The sequence below is a fragment of the Scomber scombrus genome, chromosome 22 (assembly GCF_963691925.1).
Source record: "Scomber scombrus chromosome 22, fScoSco1.1, whole genome shotgun sequence".
Classification (NCBI taxonomy): domain Eukaryota; kingdom Metazoa; phylum Chordata; class Actinopteri; order Scombriformes; family Scombridae; genus Scomber; species Scomber scombrus.
In genome coordinates this window covers 19,210,706-19,227,248 of record NC_084991.1, presented here as the reverse complement: position 1 = coordinate 19,227,248, position 16,543 = coordinate 19,210,706, and the positions used below count along the sequence as shown (strand labels likewise).

Genomic DNA, 16,543 nt, shown 5'->3' with positions numbered 1-16,543 from the left:
GAAAAAGAGCGCTGCTCTCTGAGAAATCCCCCCCCTCAGAATAAATAAAGGTGAAAAAAAAACTGCCTTGTACTCTTTTGCAAAAGCCCCCAGGGCTGGGGAGCATCTGGATATTGAATACACAATGGAGCAGACAATGGCTAAAGTACACTGGGTGAATGGGACTCCCATCAGACCACATGGGGATATACAGTCCATTACCTTCTAAAGCTCCCCATTAATTTTCTGTCTCACTCTCTCTCAGTCTGTGTGCGTCACCCGCACTTACTCCTCTCTCTCTCTCTCTCCTCTCTCTCTCTCTCTCTCTCTCTCTCTCTCTCTCTCATCTCTCTCTCTCTCTCTCTCTCTCTCTCTCTCTCTCTCTCTCTCTCTCTCATCTCTCCTTCTCTCCTCTCTCTCTCTCTCTTCTCTCTCTCATCTCTCTCTCTCATCTCTCTCTCTCTCTCTCTCTCTCTCTCCACATTTATCTCTGTGAATATCACACTCTCTTTCCGGGTTGCTTGTCATCAGCCCTTTCTGTCTCTTTGGATTGTCTGGCTCTCTTTCTGCCCTTGTCTCTGACTATCTCTCTCTCTTGTGACTATCTTCTGCTCATCTCTTTGGCTGGTTTCATTGTCTCGGTTTTTCTCTCCATTGAGATTTTCCATCAGTGTCTGTCAGATACTTCTCTCCCGTTTTTAAATGTGTCTCCTTCCCTCTGTTACTGCCTATCAAGTCTCATCTTTAACTGAATTTTAGCTGGGGGGCACGAGATCACGGGTTCTTGAGCTGCGTAATCCCTCTCTACCAACACTAATCTATGATTTCTAATGGGGGTCAAATGCTTATGTATCCACTTTAACACTGGATACACAGTTAATCAATACCCTCAAACTAGCAAACCCATCAAGTGATGCCCCTTAGATAAAAAGCACATGAGGTTGCATACAAATCAGACTATGTACATGTAATTGTGCCTGAATTAGCTAAATCTGTAAAAAAAAAAAAAAAAAAAAAAAGTTTTTAAATTGAAAAATTGAAGAAAAAAAAAAATACCAAGAGCTTGTGAGATAAAAAAGAAAAGAGCTTTAGCTACATTACAGTAGCCACACCTCTAATATATTACAGTAGGTACCCAAACAAGCAAACACACATACTGTCTATACAGAACTGTATTTACGACATGCATTAGCTGTGATCTACAAACAGGAAACACACGTGCACACTCAGCACATGAGGAATAACCAGAGATATTTTCAATCAAATATTAATGGAGTGACAACGGATGGACGTTTTCCAATAAGCCAAGGGAGACACACACCTTTCTCACACACACACACACAGAAAACATCCCTCAAATAAATGTAACCTAATAAAAAAGGTCCAGTCCCGCCCATTCAGGTCAAACAAAAGAACAGCGTAAATTTCTGGCATTCTTAAACACGTCTTTTTCTCCTCCCTCTCATCTTTTTCCCCTTTCCGTCTTTATTTGTCTTTTCTCCATCCTTCCACTTTTTTCCATCCGTGTCTCTCGTGCTTCCTCAGCACCGCCCTCTCCTCAGTGTAACTAAACCCTAGTCAACAACGGGGTGACAGAGGTGAGCTGTTTATCACCCGTAACACAATGAACAGACAATACAACACTAACCCAATGCATTCATACACACAAAGCACGGGCGACAGTAAACAAACACACATGACCTTTGTGTCAACCCTGCTTTGTTATAATTTGCATGTGTGCATGTGTGCGTTTGTGCACATATGTTTGTGTGAGCAGGAAAGATGTGGTGGGACACTGTGTGTGTGTGTGTGTTTGTGTGTTTGTGTGTGTGTGTGTGTGTGTGTGTGTGTGTGTGTGTGTGTGTGTGTGTGCGCGTTACAACTTCCACAGCTATTATGTGAGTTATGGCAGTCATAAAAAGTCATTACCATTCAGATGCATTGCCGCAGGAGCAAATTATCTATATGAAATCTTATTTTCGGCTTCAATCTTACTAAAATAGAATGAAAAACTGAAAATAATCACATTTTAAGAAGTTGGAAACTGTGAAATTCAGTGCTTAGCTCAAACCTGCTTTATTCATTTAAGCCTAAGCTGAACCCAGGCCAACAGCTAACTACATTTATCATATGTACAGTACCTGATGGGACACTTTCTCTTATAAGTGAATGGAAAACTGTGCCCAAACATTTTAAAAGTAGGGCAGTGTAAATAACTGCATTACTGAGATACTGCAGTCGTGTGATGCCTAAGTGGAGCTGTCATCGCCACATTATTATTATAATATTTTTTTTCAGTCATAGATATTTCCATTCGTTGTCACATCACTGCACAAAGTTAAAACACCTGTGTGGGAGTTCCATTGTTGCGTGGTCCCCCAGTTTAACCATACCATGTAAACTCTGCTAGTTATAAACATTCATTAGATTTGGCAGAGCAAACGAGTAGACTTGGAATTACTACCTTGATTTTAAACATCCTGTCCACATGCAATCTACCATACACTGTTTTGGTCAGAAGAAAAAAGAGAGCAAGGTTGTAAAAAGAAAGGGAATTCACCTTAAAAGGACACTTAAATGGAACTCTCTCTGCTGCAAAGACATTTGACCTTTTTTGATTGTGAGATAAGAGCGCTAGGAAACATTTTCACAACCTGTCTTATCTCATCACACAAGCGAATTTCTCAGATAAATGCAACACCACCACGGGGGTCGGGGTGGGGGGGGGATTCAGCTGCTATCAGTTGAATCTGGCATACACACTTCTTGCGTCCAGAAACTCATCATCTAAGTGAACTCTGTGACTTCAACCCGAAACCACCCGGCTTATGGACACAGACCTCGTGACAGGAGACAACTATTGCATATCAATCGGATTGGGACGCGCAAGATTGACAGTGGCACATAAATGACAAGAAATGCGAAGGTAACGAAGCACTGTCGACACTGTCTCAGAATATCACAGTTTACTACAAATTAAAATGATTTGTGGCAGATGACTCTTGCACATTATGCAGCTGTTCATCCTCGCACCCAACCGCGGCATTACAAAGGCCATAAGGGAATTTCCCGTTCAATTCCAAAAGCATTGAGAATTGCATACCATCCATGTGACCTCCCTCTGTGGTGATTACATCATACGGACTGTGGTTTATGAGGGATTGACTCCTAATCTGGTGGGGAGAACTTCCTACCTCACTGACCACAGTGCGTGTGATTTTGTGTGTGTTTGTCCTGTTCCTATTGACTCAGCATTGTGTCAAGCAGACTCACCAAAAACTGACCATAAAAGTCAACTTTCAACTTGTGGCGTTAAGTGTGTATGCAGAAGGGACTCAAGTTACCCCTGATCATTTATGACAGATTTGTAATGCGCTGCAGTCTAAAAATGAACAAGTGTCACCAGATTAAAAACGCCTACAACATTGGATGTATGAATAGATACTACCCAAGAAAAAAAGCCACTGCTTCCTGAGAAATTTTAGAAAATTGAATAGATGTTACATAATGGTTAAATAAAGAACTGAAATTAATAAATTAATGTCAAAGCCATAATCTTTTCTTTTTTAAATTTTATATCAGTTTAAAACAGTTTTGTTTGAAGTCAACACATACTTATGAGACATTTTCATCTTGATGGTGACTTATGAACCAGTACTCCACTGAAAATGTATGTTTATATCTACGGCCCACAACCCAACGATATTGAGTTTACCAGAAATGTTCACATTTGAGAAGCTGGAACCAGAGAATTTGAACATTTCTTCCTAAAAAATGACTTAAAACAGTTTATTGATTATCAAAACTGTCTGCAGTAAACTAAATGCTTCAGTAGGAAGATTTAAACACTGGAATCATTTTTTTGTCAGCTATGTCTACTAAAGTTCGGTGTAACAATACAACAGCGTTTAAGAAGCATTTCTCTACCAGGAAACACAACACACTTTGACACAACACACTTTGACACACACTTTGACACAAGCAGCCACACATAGTCCCCGCTCATTCTGCTCTAGTTATGGCTCAGCAGATGACACTCTGTTGCTATTATTAGAACAGAAAAAAACATTTTGAGAGAAAAATCCCATCTCTTCTTTCTGCGCCCCATCCCCCCATCCCTTCCTCTCTCCCCCCCCCCCCTCCCTATCTGTCTCTCTCTTTCTCCTCTTTCCTCCAGAGGCATTAGTTAAGGTCATGGAGGATGGAGAGAGAGAGACTGAAACAGAGAGCGAGAGAGGAAGCCAGAGACAGAGAGAGAAAGCAATGAGAGCGGAGAGTGACTGAAAGTGTGACAAACACACACACAGTTACACACACAGTTGCACACAAAAAGAGACGCCTCAATACAACACTTTGTTCATTCTGTCTCGTTCTATTTCAAGAAGTGAGTGAACCTGTTAAACCCAAAAACCATTTCTGTTCAACACACCTCAAATCAGTTTAATTTAAACTCTCTTATAATAGATATATTATTTATCAAAGACCAATGAGAAGAATCTGTCAGTTTGCATTTGCATCTGCAGCTGTTGGGTGCTACACTTGAGCACTTTAGCACAATAAATGACTCCTTTTTGGAGGGTTGTAATGATAGAAATTTGTGATATTGCAAAATATTTGAGCAAATCCATCATCATCTGATAAAATATGACAGAAATTCAACTTATAGCTGGTTTAATCAAAGCTTTTTGTTTTAAATCAACTTGCAATCCAGGTAAAATGGTTTTTAAAAAACCAATGGGTTTCAATTCCAGCTGTGTCATCTCCTCTCTCTCTCTCACTTAATTTCCTGTCATCTCTTAGATATCCACAATCAAAATACAGGCAAACATGCGAAAAACATATTAAAGATATTCTATAGGGAGGATGTCACAGTATTTAACATAGAAACTAAAAATAATGTAAAGAAATGAACATCCTCCTATAAATGCATGAAACTGAACTCATAGGGAGTAGAGGTTCAGGCCTGGAAGACATTCCCACACACACACACACACACACACACACACACACACACACACACACACACACACACACACACACACACACACACACACACACACACACACACACACACACACACACACACACACACACACACACACACACACAGATTAAGAAGTCTCAGCAGCACACACACATTTATTAAAAGGGGGGTTCACACTACGACACGCCCACCACCACCACCACCTTCCACCGAGGAATGACATCTTATCGTTGGAATGTGGGGAATCTAGGAGGCATACAATGAAGAAACCAGGGAGCTGCCCCCTCCCCAAACACAGACACACAGACAGAATAAGAGGTGACCACAAAAAAGGAAACAGGAGCTCCCTTGTGCGTGCGTGCACACACACACTCTATAGACAGACTAAGCAACACACACACAGCAAAATAGTCTGTGCAGGGAGAAAAGAGACCCAGAGTGTTGTAAAGCAAGCAGTCAGGATGTGCAGCTCAGGTCACTTTACGCTGATGCAGACAACTGGCAGTTTAAAGACTTGATCTATTTTAGACTGAGGTCACACACACGCACACACACACACACACACACACACACAAGCACACACACACTCCTACATCCCTTTCATACAGGAGGCGCACTGGTCCATTGAACACGCCTGTTCAACCAGGTCCGGAGGAAGGTGAAATGATGTATCGATCCGTTCACACCGACACTGTGATGTAATCTAGATCTGAAAGGAGTAGCCGACATTTGAGCAAAAAAAGTGAAATGGGGTAATAGACCAAGAAAGCCACACAGATCTTTTATATCCCATGAATATTTATTGATGACAATGTTTCCCAAAATAGAAATTGAATACATCATTTGGACATGAAATCTTAATGTCCTACTCTGTGTCTTTACGGCACTGTTACCGCAGCTTGAGAAGCAAGTCGTCAACATCCCAGATGTTAACACTAGTGTGGCGATTTCCCCAAATTCATTCAGACCTGTAGTTTTGTCATTGCTTATCCATTAAAAATAAACATATCCTCGCTTTGTCTGTCTGATCTCTTTACGCTTTCATTCAGTTTATGTGTAAATGTGTAATTTTCCTTTTTTCCTGCCCTGTAATTTAACCAACCGGAGTCACTGTGAACCTGTCTGGTGCCGACACGGTAGACCTGTGTTCTTTTATACATAACAGGCCCACCAATTAAACCAAGTAACGCATGTCATACACTCTATGGTGTCTTCGGTTTCTGCTTAGCGCATTCATTGCTGTTTCAGTCAGTGTGAGAAAAGAGAAGCTGTCCATCTGATCCCAGATTTGTCATTTCAGGCTCAAAACAACGTGACCCAATCCCCCTGCTTCTGAGATCTGCAGCTATCGGCCAATCGTAGCAGTGGATTTCTAGGAAGTGATTATTCTCACAATGTCAGTATTGTCTAGCAGTTTCCTTTGGCAAAAAAATATATTAAAAAAGGGGGAAAACCATAACCCTCTTTTCACTAATCAGGAACACACTCGCACTTAGTCAAGCTACTGTGAGTGTGAGAGTGTGTGTGTGTGTGCGTGTGTGTGTGTGTGTGTGTGTGTGTGTGTGTTGGGTTGAATCTGGGTTGCTGTAATGGTAGTGCTGGTGGAAATGCATGATTTTTCTACACACACTCACAATATGTACAATCTATAGTAAAAGTATCTAGCAGATCCGAGGTGCCTTGAAAATAATCTACAAATTGAAAATTACAAAAGGGGGAGGAATCAGAAAAAAAAAGATGCTCCTCCCTCTGGTGTTTAAAATTTGAAAAGGGGAAGAGACTGAAGTCCGGGAAAGAGGGAGGGGATTAAGATGGGAGAGAAGAACAGATGAGGGGAGGGAAATAATGACATGAGCAGAAATAGATGAAGGAGATAAAGAGAGGGAGGCGCAGATCGGATTGGAAAGCGCAAAGCCGGGGCGAAAAAAAAAAAAAAAAAAAAAAAAGAACAAGGACAGAGAAACACCGAGTGCATAGGTGTACAAGTCATCTAACTTCTGCCCGATGCATTCAGTGTCCCGGACTCACCTCGTAACACACACACACACAAAATCCCCCTACATCAACTGTAAGCACACATTGCCTTTCCATGAGTCAGCAACACACACACAGCCTGTTTCCAATTAAACCACACTATAATCACTATAAAGAACACTAACATGCTTATCAACACACACACACACAGATACATCTAATGTGATGTAATAACTCAAACACGCACCCTCAGCACTTTGCGAAGCATCTTTCAGTCTCTCTCTCGGCTCTTTTGATTTGCTGCGATGACTTTATTTAGAAGTGTGTGCCAAAGCACTTGAGCGTCTTCATCTCTCTGACTCGCGCAAACACACACACACACACCCACACACACACACACACACACACTCAAAGTTCAGGATAACACTTGCTTCTCGCTTCTTCTAAATAAACAGAGAAAGGGAAGGAGAAAGGTCAGTCATTTTTTCCCTGTGAACACACACAAGCTCACACATAACTTGGTTGTTAGCACACACACACATCCAAGGACTCAAAGCCATCAAGTTAGATTTATGCGTGTGTGATAAAATGCTTCACTCCCATGGGTGGAAGGTCTAGACTACATGCAGTATTTTTAGTCGTGTTAGTGACTTTGCACAAACACATGACGCTTTAAGATTGTCATTTTATTAAATCCTCCCTAATAACATGACCTAAAACAGCACTTGGACCATGTGACACTTTCACCTTTCACTGAAATGGATGCTAATGAATTTCTCTGAAGCAGGGTGACTTGACCTCATTATGCAGTATTAGGGGAAACTCTGCTGTAAACACACACACACACACACACACACACACACACACATATACACACCACACACAAGGAAGAGCAGGGATGTTTTGCATTATGAGGAAGTGTCAGCTCCTCTGTCTCTCTCCTTTTGTTGGTCACAGCTGGTTGCTGACATGAGACAGACAGAGCGAGTACTAACTGAGGCGGGGGAACGACAAAGCAAGAGGAAGACTACGCAATACAGTAAGAGAATGAGCAATAAAATGAATGAAAAAGAGATTTCCTCCGTGCCCTCTCTGTATCCGCTCTCATCTCCAGATTATTCAACTTCAGAGCTTGAACACCAGGTGACCTTTGCCTACAGCATTTTCCTGTTTTACCACTCATATATCCAACCCGCTGGGCTTTGGGGCCTCTATATATCAGAACTACACATCTAGCTGTGTGTTTTGAAACAGGGTAGGGCAGATAGGTTGGATTGGTTGGAATGCCGTTGTTAGGGGTCTATTAGGGGTTAGCGCAGTCACACTTTGACTCCTCCAAGTCTTAATAATTCCCTCGGACACCCTTCATCAGTGCACTTCACATGATGAAAAACTTGTTTGTTTCATGGCGGTTGCTAGATTTCGTTGTCGAGATGCAACATTCACCCGTTTTACAAGTAGAGTTATTAGATAAAATTTGACAGCTTTATGAGTGACGTTATCATGATGACGGATGGCGGAGCTACACAGTCGTACAAGCCTTTAAAAACAAGCATGGTGGCCTGCTGGTGATTTTCCACCCAGAGTACAGTTGAGAAAGTCATTCCAGCTATAAATTCTTTAACTACCCACAAAACCATCTGTCTGTTTGAAACAAGTAATATCCTGCAACTTCTCCACAGTTTTATTAAAACTAAACAGCTGAGATCAACTGCAAATGAGCAATCTCCGACGCTAGCTGCAGTATGTACGCAGCCACACGGCCGCTGCATTCTCACACAAACTCATATACAGTCTTATATGAACATGCATATGCATGCGCACGTGAGCTTAATTGCTGAAAAGGAACTGAGTAAATTATTTGTAGCCAGCATTTAAAACATTTACGAGATAATGTTTAAGCGGCGGGCACAGTTACCATCCCCTTCAAAGTCTGTGTGGGTTTTTTTTTTGTTTTTTTTTTGGGGGGGGGGGGGGGTGTTAGTGGTTAAAACTGCTTTATAGCAACTTCAAAATCAATCAGCAGAGAGAACCTGCCTTTGCCGAAGGGTCGACACAGCTGCAGTCTGCTGTTTTGTCAGGGAAATCTGAAACTCCAGTCTAACGGTTTCACCTCGGCCGTGCTGCCCTGGAGAGTTTCTGGAGAAATATATGATGCAGCTTTTACACTCAATTCCACCTCTAAACATTTACATGATGTATTTCAGCAACTCGAGCAGCGTCGTTTGACCTAAAAAAAAAGTCTGCGGTAGAGTGTTTTTAAGCCTATAATATGTCAAATATCCTTTTTTGTAGGACAAGATAGAGTGAAACAGAGCACCCATTGTTCGCTGGAAATGCCTTAGGGACATCACATCTTTTAAATGCCTTATAAAACAATCTTGACCAAAACATCAATACCTTCTTCCTTCCTCCTGTTACCCCTTATTTTATACCTCCTTGTATATTCCCCCCCCCCCCTCCCCCCCCTCCCCCCCCCTCCTCCTTCCTCCGTCCTTCCACCGACACATGGACTGATTTCAGGCCAGTACCAGGTTAAATTGGGTCATCGCTACCAACAAATAGCCGCAATGCTAAAATTGGACACTGTGAGCCATTATTAGCCTCGTTAGGTTTATTTTGTGGATGCCAGGATACTATGGTGATGTGATTAAGCAATGTTTATGATTTAGCAATATGACTGGATTTAAAGTGCTTCTCAGAAAGTGTGAAAGTATAAAAAAAACAATAATAAAATGTTGATGAAATTTCAGAAAGCGAAACATGTGTTGGTGCAATACTTGAACATGACGGCAGAGCTGTGTAAGCTCAGAGGCCAGTTTCCCCTCTTATGGCACCAACGATATGACGAGCCCTGAACCCCCCAAAGAGTTTGTGTGTGTGTGTGTGTGTGTGTGTGTGTGTGTGTGGGGGGGGGGGGGGGGGGGCGACTAATCCGCCTTGTGTTGCTGTTGAGAGAAATTTGAAGGTCTTTGAGAGCCAGTGAAGCTAAGAGGCTAGGGTCACACACAAACACACAGGGTCCCCTCTTCTTTTCGTCCCTCAGTTTCTCCTCTCCCTCCTCCTACTCCCTATTCATTTCCTTTGTCTTTTCGCTCGCACTTTTCCCTCCCTCCTTCTCCATGTTTCCCCTTTCTCTATTCTCTCGCTGAACTCCGTCTTCCTCAAACTCCTGCTCCCGATCTTTCTCCTTGCCTTCATTCTCCTCCTCTTCCTCTCCTCCAACCTCCAGTTATTTCTGTCGTTGCATTATAGTCAATATAATTCTCTTTCTGTTCCTTACGTCTCACTTTAAACCCCCCCCCTCTCCCTCTCCCTCTTTGCCAAAGGTGGTCTAATGCTGGACAGGCTCCTACTGACACAACAGGGCTGAACTTTAACCTTCACCCCTCCTCCCTCTACCATGCATCCGTGCCTGTTCTTTTCCCTCCTGATTTCTTGAAGTCTTTTTCACTGGCTTGTACTTACCTCAGTCTCATAACTTAACATCGCTTTAATGGAGCGTGGATACAAATCTGTTGTCACTTATTGGAAGTCGTTGTGTGTCTGTGTGCCTAACAGGAACAGACAGACGAGAACTGTTTTTCCCTACAAGCCACAGTGATGGCTTCATCCCAAAAAACTTTCACCGCTTTCACCATTTCACGAGCCACAGTGTCAGAGATAGTTCATGACTCGTTGCATGCCAATGACTGACTCACAAAAATCTACCCTGAGTCATTTCCACCAATTTTCAAGACACTGTATGATTTAAACAAAAGTTTTAATAAGTTAGTAACTCTTGATCAAACTGACCCTTTCTCCATTTTATCTCATTCCAGCGAGGGTGGATCAGCCTCCTCTTTTCTATCCATCATCCAGTCTAACAAGGAACTTTGAGATAAGCTACCGGGCGACCTTCCTCCCCTCTCTCTCTCTCTGCACTCTCTGTATCTACTCATCTATCTAATTTCTTCACTAAAGCTCAAGCAAACTATCTGCTCTACCTCCTTCCTCCTTCTCCACCACCCTCCCACCCTTCCTCCCTCTGTCTATCCCTCTATAGATTCCTCTTGAAACAGAAGTTAACCTGCTTTGGATCAAATGCCCCAAGAATGTAAAGACAACCTCCCCTGACAACCCCTTTACGTCTATGTATTTATGTTATATTTTGCTTTGCTAAGTTAAGAAAGCAATGTTTAACTCAAGACTGTTTTGCCTTTCACATAAAAGAATGATCCCATTGTCTGTGAGGCTACGTCTTATTAATTAAATCAGTACTCGGTTTTGGCCGAGGTATCGGTATCTGGACTAAAAAAGGGGAATCGTTGCATCCTCAAGACAGACACTAGAATTTAAACAGTTGCAGCTTACTTACATTAGTATATTATAATGACTCAAAGGGACGGACAAATACTCACACCACGCACACACACATACACACGCATATGTAAATCTATGCATTCGCGCATACAGATAAATTGATAAATTCATGTCGATCCTGATTCCCACAGATCTCCAGTTGCCATGCCCACCCAGTGAGTGACTGTGATTGGTTGTAGCGTGTGTGTGTCCATGTGCGCACGTGTGTGTGTATGTAACTTTACTCCTACCATTCTGCCACATGTCAGCAGTTGCTCAGTCATCTTTGACACTGACACAGGATTATAGCCTGGCTCTGTAAAAAAAACTACTTGTCTCTGCATGCATTAAGCCGAGTCACCACATGTCTTCAATACCCTTATGTAACACACACTGTATATAATGTTTAATGGAACATTTCATTCCAAGTAATCCAGGCTATATTAAATAACTAATCGAATTTGAGCAAGTGATGTGTCAGCCGGTTTACATTTCGTCTGAATCTGACAGAATACGATACAGAACCTTTCTCAGAACTTGCAGGGTTTCCTGTTATTGAAAAGAACGAGAGACTGAATAAGATAAAGAAAGAGGCATGTGTGTCAGAGGGAGAGAGCTCAACAGAGGCATGACGTTTGTTTTCTCATAAACAAACTGGTGTTTCCTAGACGCGGGGCATCAGGCGAGGCTGATTTTAGCAACTGGGATTCAAGAAGACCTGAGGAGCATCTTGTGATGGAGATGACAGCAAAACAACCACACGCTCCCACACAGGAAAAAATAATCATACACTGAGGGAGGGATATTGACAGAAAAACAGATCTGCAGAGAAAAACATTTCACTGCACAGTCTCACCTTGTCTGACTTTTCTGGTTGATTTAAGGATCGCAGAAATGAGTGAGGGAAGGGATCACAACAACTAACCTGTACATTCAAAGGAGGAGGAGGAGTTTGATTTCTGACATATTATAAACAGCCCTGAGTGTTCTAAAAAAATACTCAGATTACTTTTCTTGTTAGTAACTTATCAGTTATGCAGTTACTTTTTCAAACAAGCAATCAATTACTGTTAAAATACCGTAGCAGGCCAGGGAGTTCAAGCAGAAAGATGATCTCACAACATAACGACGTGATTTTATTGATAGCAACAGACATCAACACTACGATGCCTTCTTCTCACAACCATACTGGAGTGATGGTACTAACTTCATTCGTGGTACAAAATGCATTCTTTCACAACAGTAAACTACTAGAAACAGCTTCACAATATGAAGAACAGTAACACTAATGACCGTGTACCAAGTAACATCTGTGATAAGTCAGAACACAAGTTAACTTAGAGTTATGTTCATAAGCACATTTGCCTCAGAGCCTGCTGGGAATGTGTTCCCACCTACCCCAAACAATCTACAATATTATCATATTTCCCCGTTTTTTTGTTTTGTTTTTTGCTTTTTTGTTTCTTTTCTGTTTTGCACCCCTTCCTACTTCTTGGCGGGTAGCTGCGTACTGGTGGAAGGTGTCCAATTCTGCAGTTTTGTCTGTGCATGTGTAACTAAGCTATTTAACTAAACTAAGTATTTGCGTTATTACCCAAGGAATCATAAAAGGGTTTTCATTTTTGGTGATGCAAAAGTACTGAATTACTTTTCTCAGTACACAACACTGTAATGTAACAAGTTACTTTTTAATTGCAGTACTTTATTTTTTAAAAGTAACATTACCCAACACTGAATACAAACCCTCAGTATTTTGTCATTCACTCTTTCTATATTATTTCCTGTCATTCTGCAGGAAAACTGCCATAACAAATAGAAGGTACTATTTTTTTTTTAATTGTACATGTTTGTTTTTCTCTGGAAAGTGTTTTGCATCAGGGAAGTGGTTCCATGTGACTCAGTGTTTTCTCCCCTCTGAAAATCTCAGTGCCCTGAATGTCATATGACCAGCTGAGACTGTTAGTCTGCATCTCAAACTGCTCAACGCACCTTCGTCTCTGCCTCTTGTCAACAAGATGAGCGAACAGGACTCTTTTGAACTTTTTTTCACTTTCAATCAGCCTCACCTTTCCCGCCAAGACGCACACATGCAACTCATCTACACGTCTTCTTGTTCACACTTTCTCTCTCTTTCTCTCACACACACACACACATGCCCGCTCGCAGAAGTTGCATCAGTGCATCATAGTGTAGCAAAAGCATCCTGTGGTAAGCTGGGTGCCATCCTGTCTCATGTTTCACACTGTGTACAAGTTAACCTGTATGCATCTGCAGGTTTATGTCTCTGCTTTGACGTGGAGGCTGCCCTGTAAAACCACAGAGAACCTATACTGGAGCAGTCAGGAAGTAATGCGTACTGCTCAAGGGCATCATAACCAGGCCGAGGTGATGAGAGATGCACACATACGCTTTCAATACCCTGAATTTGCCAGACTGTCTGGGGATTTCAACGAGGAAGCCTCTAGTCAAAATGTACCTTGTCTAACCTTTAGGATAATGACGCCCTTCAATCGATCTTATACAGATAACGAGCACACAAGCTTATGATTACTGGCAGATATAAAAGTACCAAAACTATCTCGAAATCAAAACCCACACGTTAACTCCTACATTTCCGTCTCCATAGTTAGGCATTCTGTTCCTCATTCAACAATCATTTACGCAACTTGCGGTGGTATCTCGTGCACCACAGCATCCGTTCACACACACATATATCAACCGTTGATGCCAGCGACTCAGAGCTGGTAAAATTGAGGGCATGCAGCGGTGAGAAAGAAAGAAAAAAAAAGAACAACATGAGTAAGAGAAAAGAAGCGCTTCAGCTGCAGTGACGAGCAGGAGTTGCATCATACAGTAGCAAAAAGTGCTCTCCAGTTCTAAAGCTAAATGAAGCATGAAGTAATTGTTCGTTGATTATTTCACAATGTCTCAGTCATGCAATACTAAGGCAACTCCAGAGAATTTGACAAAAGATGGTAAAACTGCGCTTCAGCATTTTCCAATTACAAATTTCGGACCCCAAGGAGCAAATACCGTTATTTGAACTTTTCAGCTCATCAAGCATATTCCAAAAGTCATATTTTTTTTCTAAAGTTGAAATCTGTCGTTCGTATGCTTTGCTACTTGGGCAACAAATACATAACGACGGCCATTGTGATGCCAGCATGACAGCAAATCAAGGCACGCAAGCTCAGAGGTAATGTGAAATTCATCTCAGCTTCAAGCAACTCAAAGCTGAGACAAACAAATCCCAAACCAAATTAATCTCATAAGCGGTAAGTGGACAGACCAAATTTTGAGCATGGAATGTGTCCCTGTTGCTGGATTAGATTGAAGGAACCATCGGAATTTGTTTTTGATCAAGTGTCTCACTTTGCTGCCTTTTGTTAAGGCCACTCAAAACTGGACAAAAAAAATGCAGTCATGCAGCAAAAATCAAAACATCAAAACGCAACCTTAGTCAGGATGCAATCAGCACCAGTATCTCAATCTCAATCAGATTTCCGTGTACATTTCTACAGAAAAGCAGCTGGCTGAGCAGGAAGCTCACACACACATATCAGTTTACCTCAAGAACTCAGTGTGCAAATAAGACACAGTAGCACAGATTAAATTCAACACCTGGATGGAATTTAGACATCTCAGAGACAACTAATACCACAAAATGACATTTCATTAAAGCTGCATGAACAGAAAGAGACAGAGCACAGACACTGAGGAGGTGACAGCTTTATGAGTCTGCACTTACCTGTAGCTCACACCACGCCACTTCCACAGTAGTCTCTGTATCCAGTCCCTTGTACACGGTCTTGAAGGACCCTCTTCCAATCTCGATGTCAAATTTCAGGAAGCGTCCGTCGGGTGAAGTCCCAACAGCTTTCGTCTCCACCTCCTCTATATCCTCTTGCACTCGTTTCTCGGCCTCTCGCTGCTCCGCCCGTGCTTTCGCTAACTCGTTCTCCCTCTCCTTCTCCTCGGTCGGACTACTAATTCTACCCTCATCCACCTGTTCTGTCGCTTTTCTGTCTTTTGCCGCCTCTTGCGTAACCTCCGACCCTCTGGGACGCAACGTGACATCAGGCGGTTTTTCTACTGTTTTGTTGGTAACATCCAATACTGTCGGGCTGGGCTCTTTTACCGCCCCGTCTCCACTATGTTCAACACTGCTAATGGTGGGTACACCAACTGTGACACTGCCTGCACTTAAATCTTCCTCAGCATTTTGTATTTGCCCCTCTGCCACTGCCCCACCAAGCCCAAGAACAGGCTGCGGGGTCGTACTTTGCAAATAGGGATCTCTTAGTGCATCCTGACTGTCAGCGTCTCGTACCCCAGGTCCAGGCCCCGAGGGCTGCGGAGGGAACAAGGTGGAAGACCCTTCGCAGTCAGGAGGCGAGGTGAGTATCACAGCTGCTTTGCTGGGCAGGTCCAAAGCCGTGACATTGGAGTCACAAATGACGCTTCGACGGAAGAAGCGGTGCTCGGCTGTTTTGGAGTCTCTATCCATCGTGTGGCGTCGACGTTGGACCTCCGGGTGTCCATCGAGCTTCTCCACCACGTGCGTGTCTGAACTGGCAGAGCCGTTCACATTCTTGTGGGGGGTCTGAGGTGAGGGATGGAGGGAGGCAGAGGGAGGAGGGGGGGCCGGAGCAATGAATTTCACTGCTTTGCTGCTGCTATTGCTTTCAGACATTCCTCCCCGAGGCGAAGACCACAAAAAAAAGGAATTCTGTACTGATAAATAAGGATTCTTGATGCGAGTTATCTTACAAACTTAAGTTTAAACTATAAATACACTGGGACAAATCTCGACCAGCAAGCTTCTTTTTTCAAATGAAAAGCTCGTCAACCTCAAATAAAACTCCAGCAGAAAAAAGCAAAGGGGATGAGTAACAGAAAAATTTCAAATCAACTGAAGATGGCAATCTGTCGTTGTGGTTTGTAGTTTGCCAGAAAGGGTTTCTACTTCCTCTTTGAAATATCCACTGTCTTAACAAGACAATTTACAGGTCCTAAAAGGCCCTTCCATACAGGGCTCAAGGAAGCCCCGGGAGAGAGGCTTTCTCTTTAAGACTGGGGAAGGAAAGGACAAACAGCAGCCACTGGAGAGGGTTTGCAAGCACTGCAATGAGGTGACACCCGTCAAATCAACACCCGAATCCATCCTGCTGCCAACATCCAGAGAGGGACCACCAAGACATGGAAAGGCTAAACATGTAACAGACCAGTATGGCCTCCAAAAGCCTGATGAGATGAAATGTGATT

General features: G+C 42.6%; 1 protein-coding gene across 1 annotated transcript in view; it reads right to left on the bottom strand.

Annotated features, from left to right (window-relative positions):
- wnk1b (WNK lysine deficient protein kinase 1b) overlaps positions 1 to 16,313 on the bottom strand; it is an 82,233-nt gene extending 65,920 nt beyond the window's left edge. The window contains exon 1 of the mRNA XM_062444151.1: positions 15,027 to 16,313. Coding sequence (XP_062300135.1) covers positions 15,027 to 15,971 — 945 coding nt within the window. The 5' untranslated portion in view covers positions 15,972 to 16,313. The remainder of the gene's footprint in view (positions 1 to 15,026) is intronic.
- Positions 16,314 to 16,543: the final 230 nt, after the last annotated feature.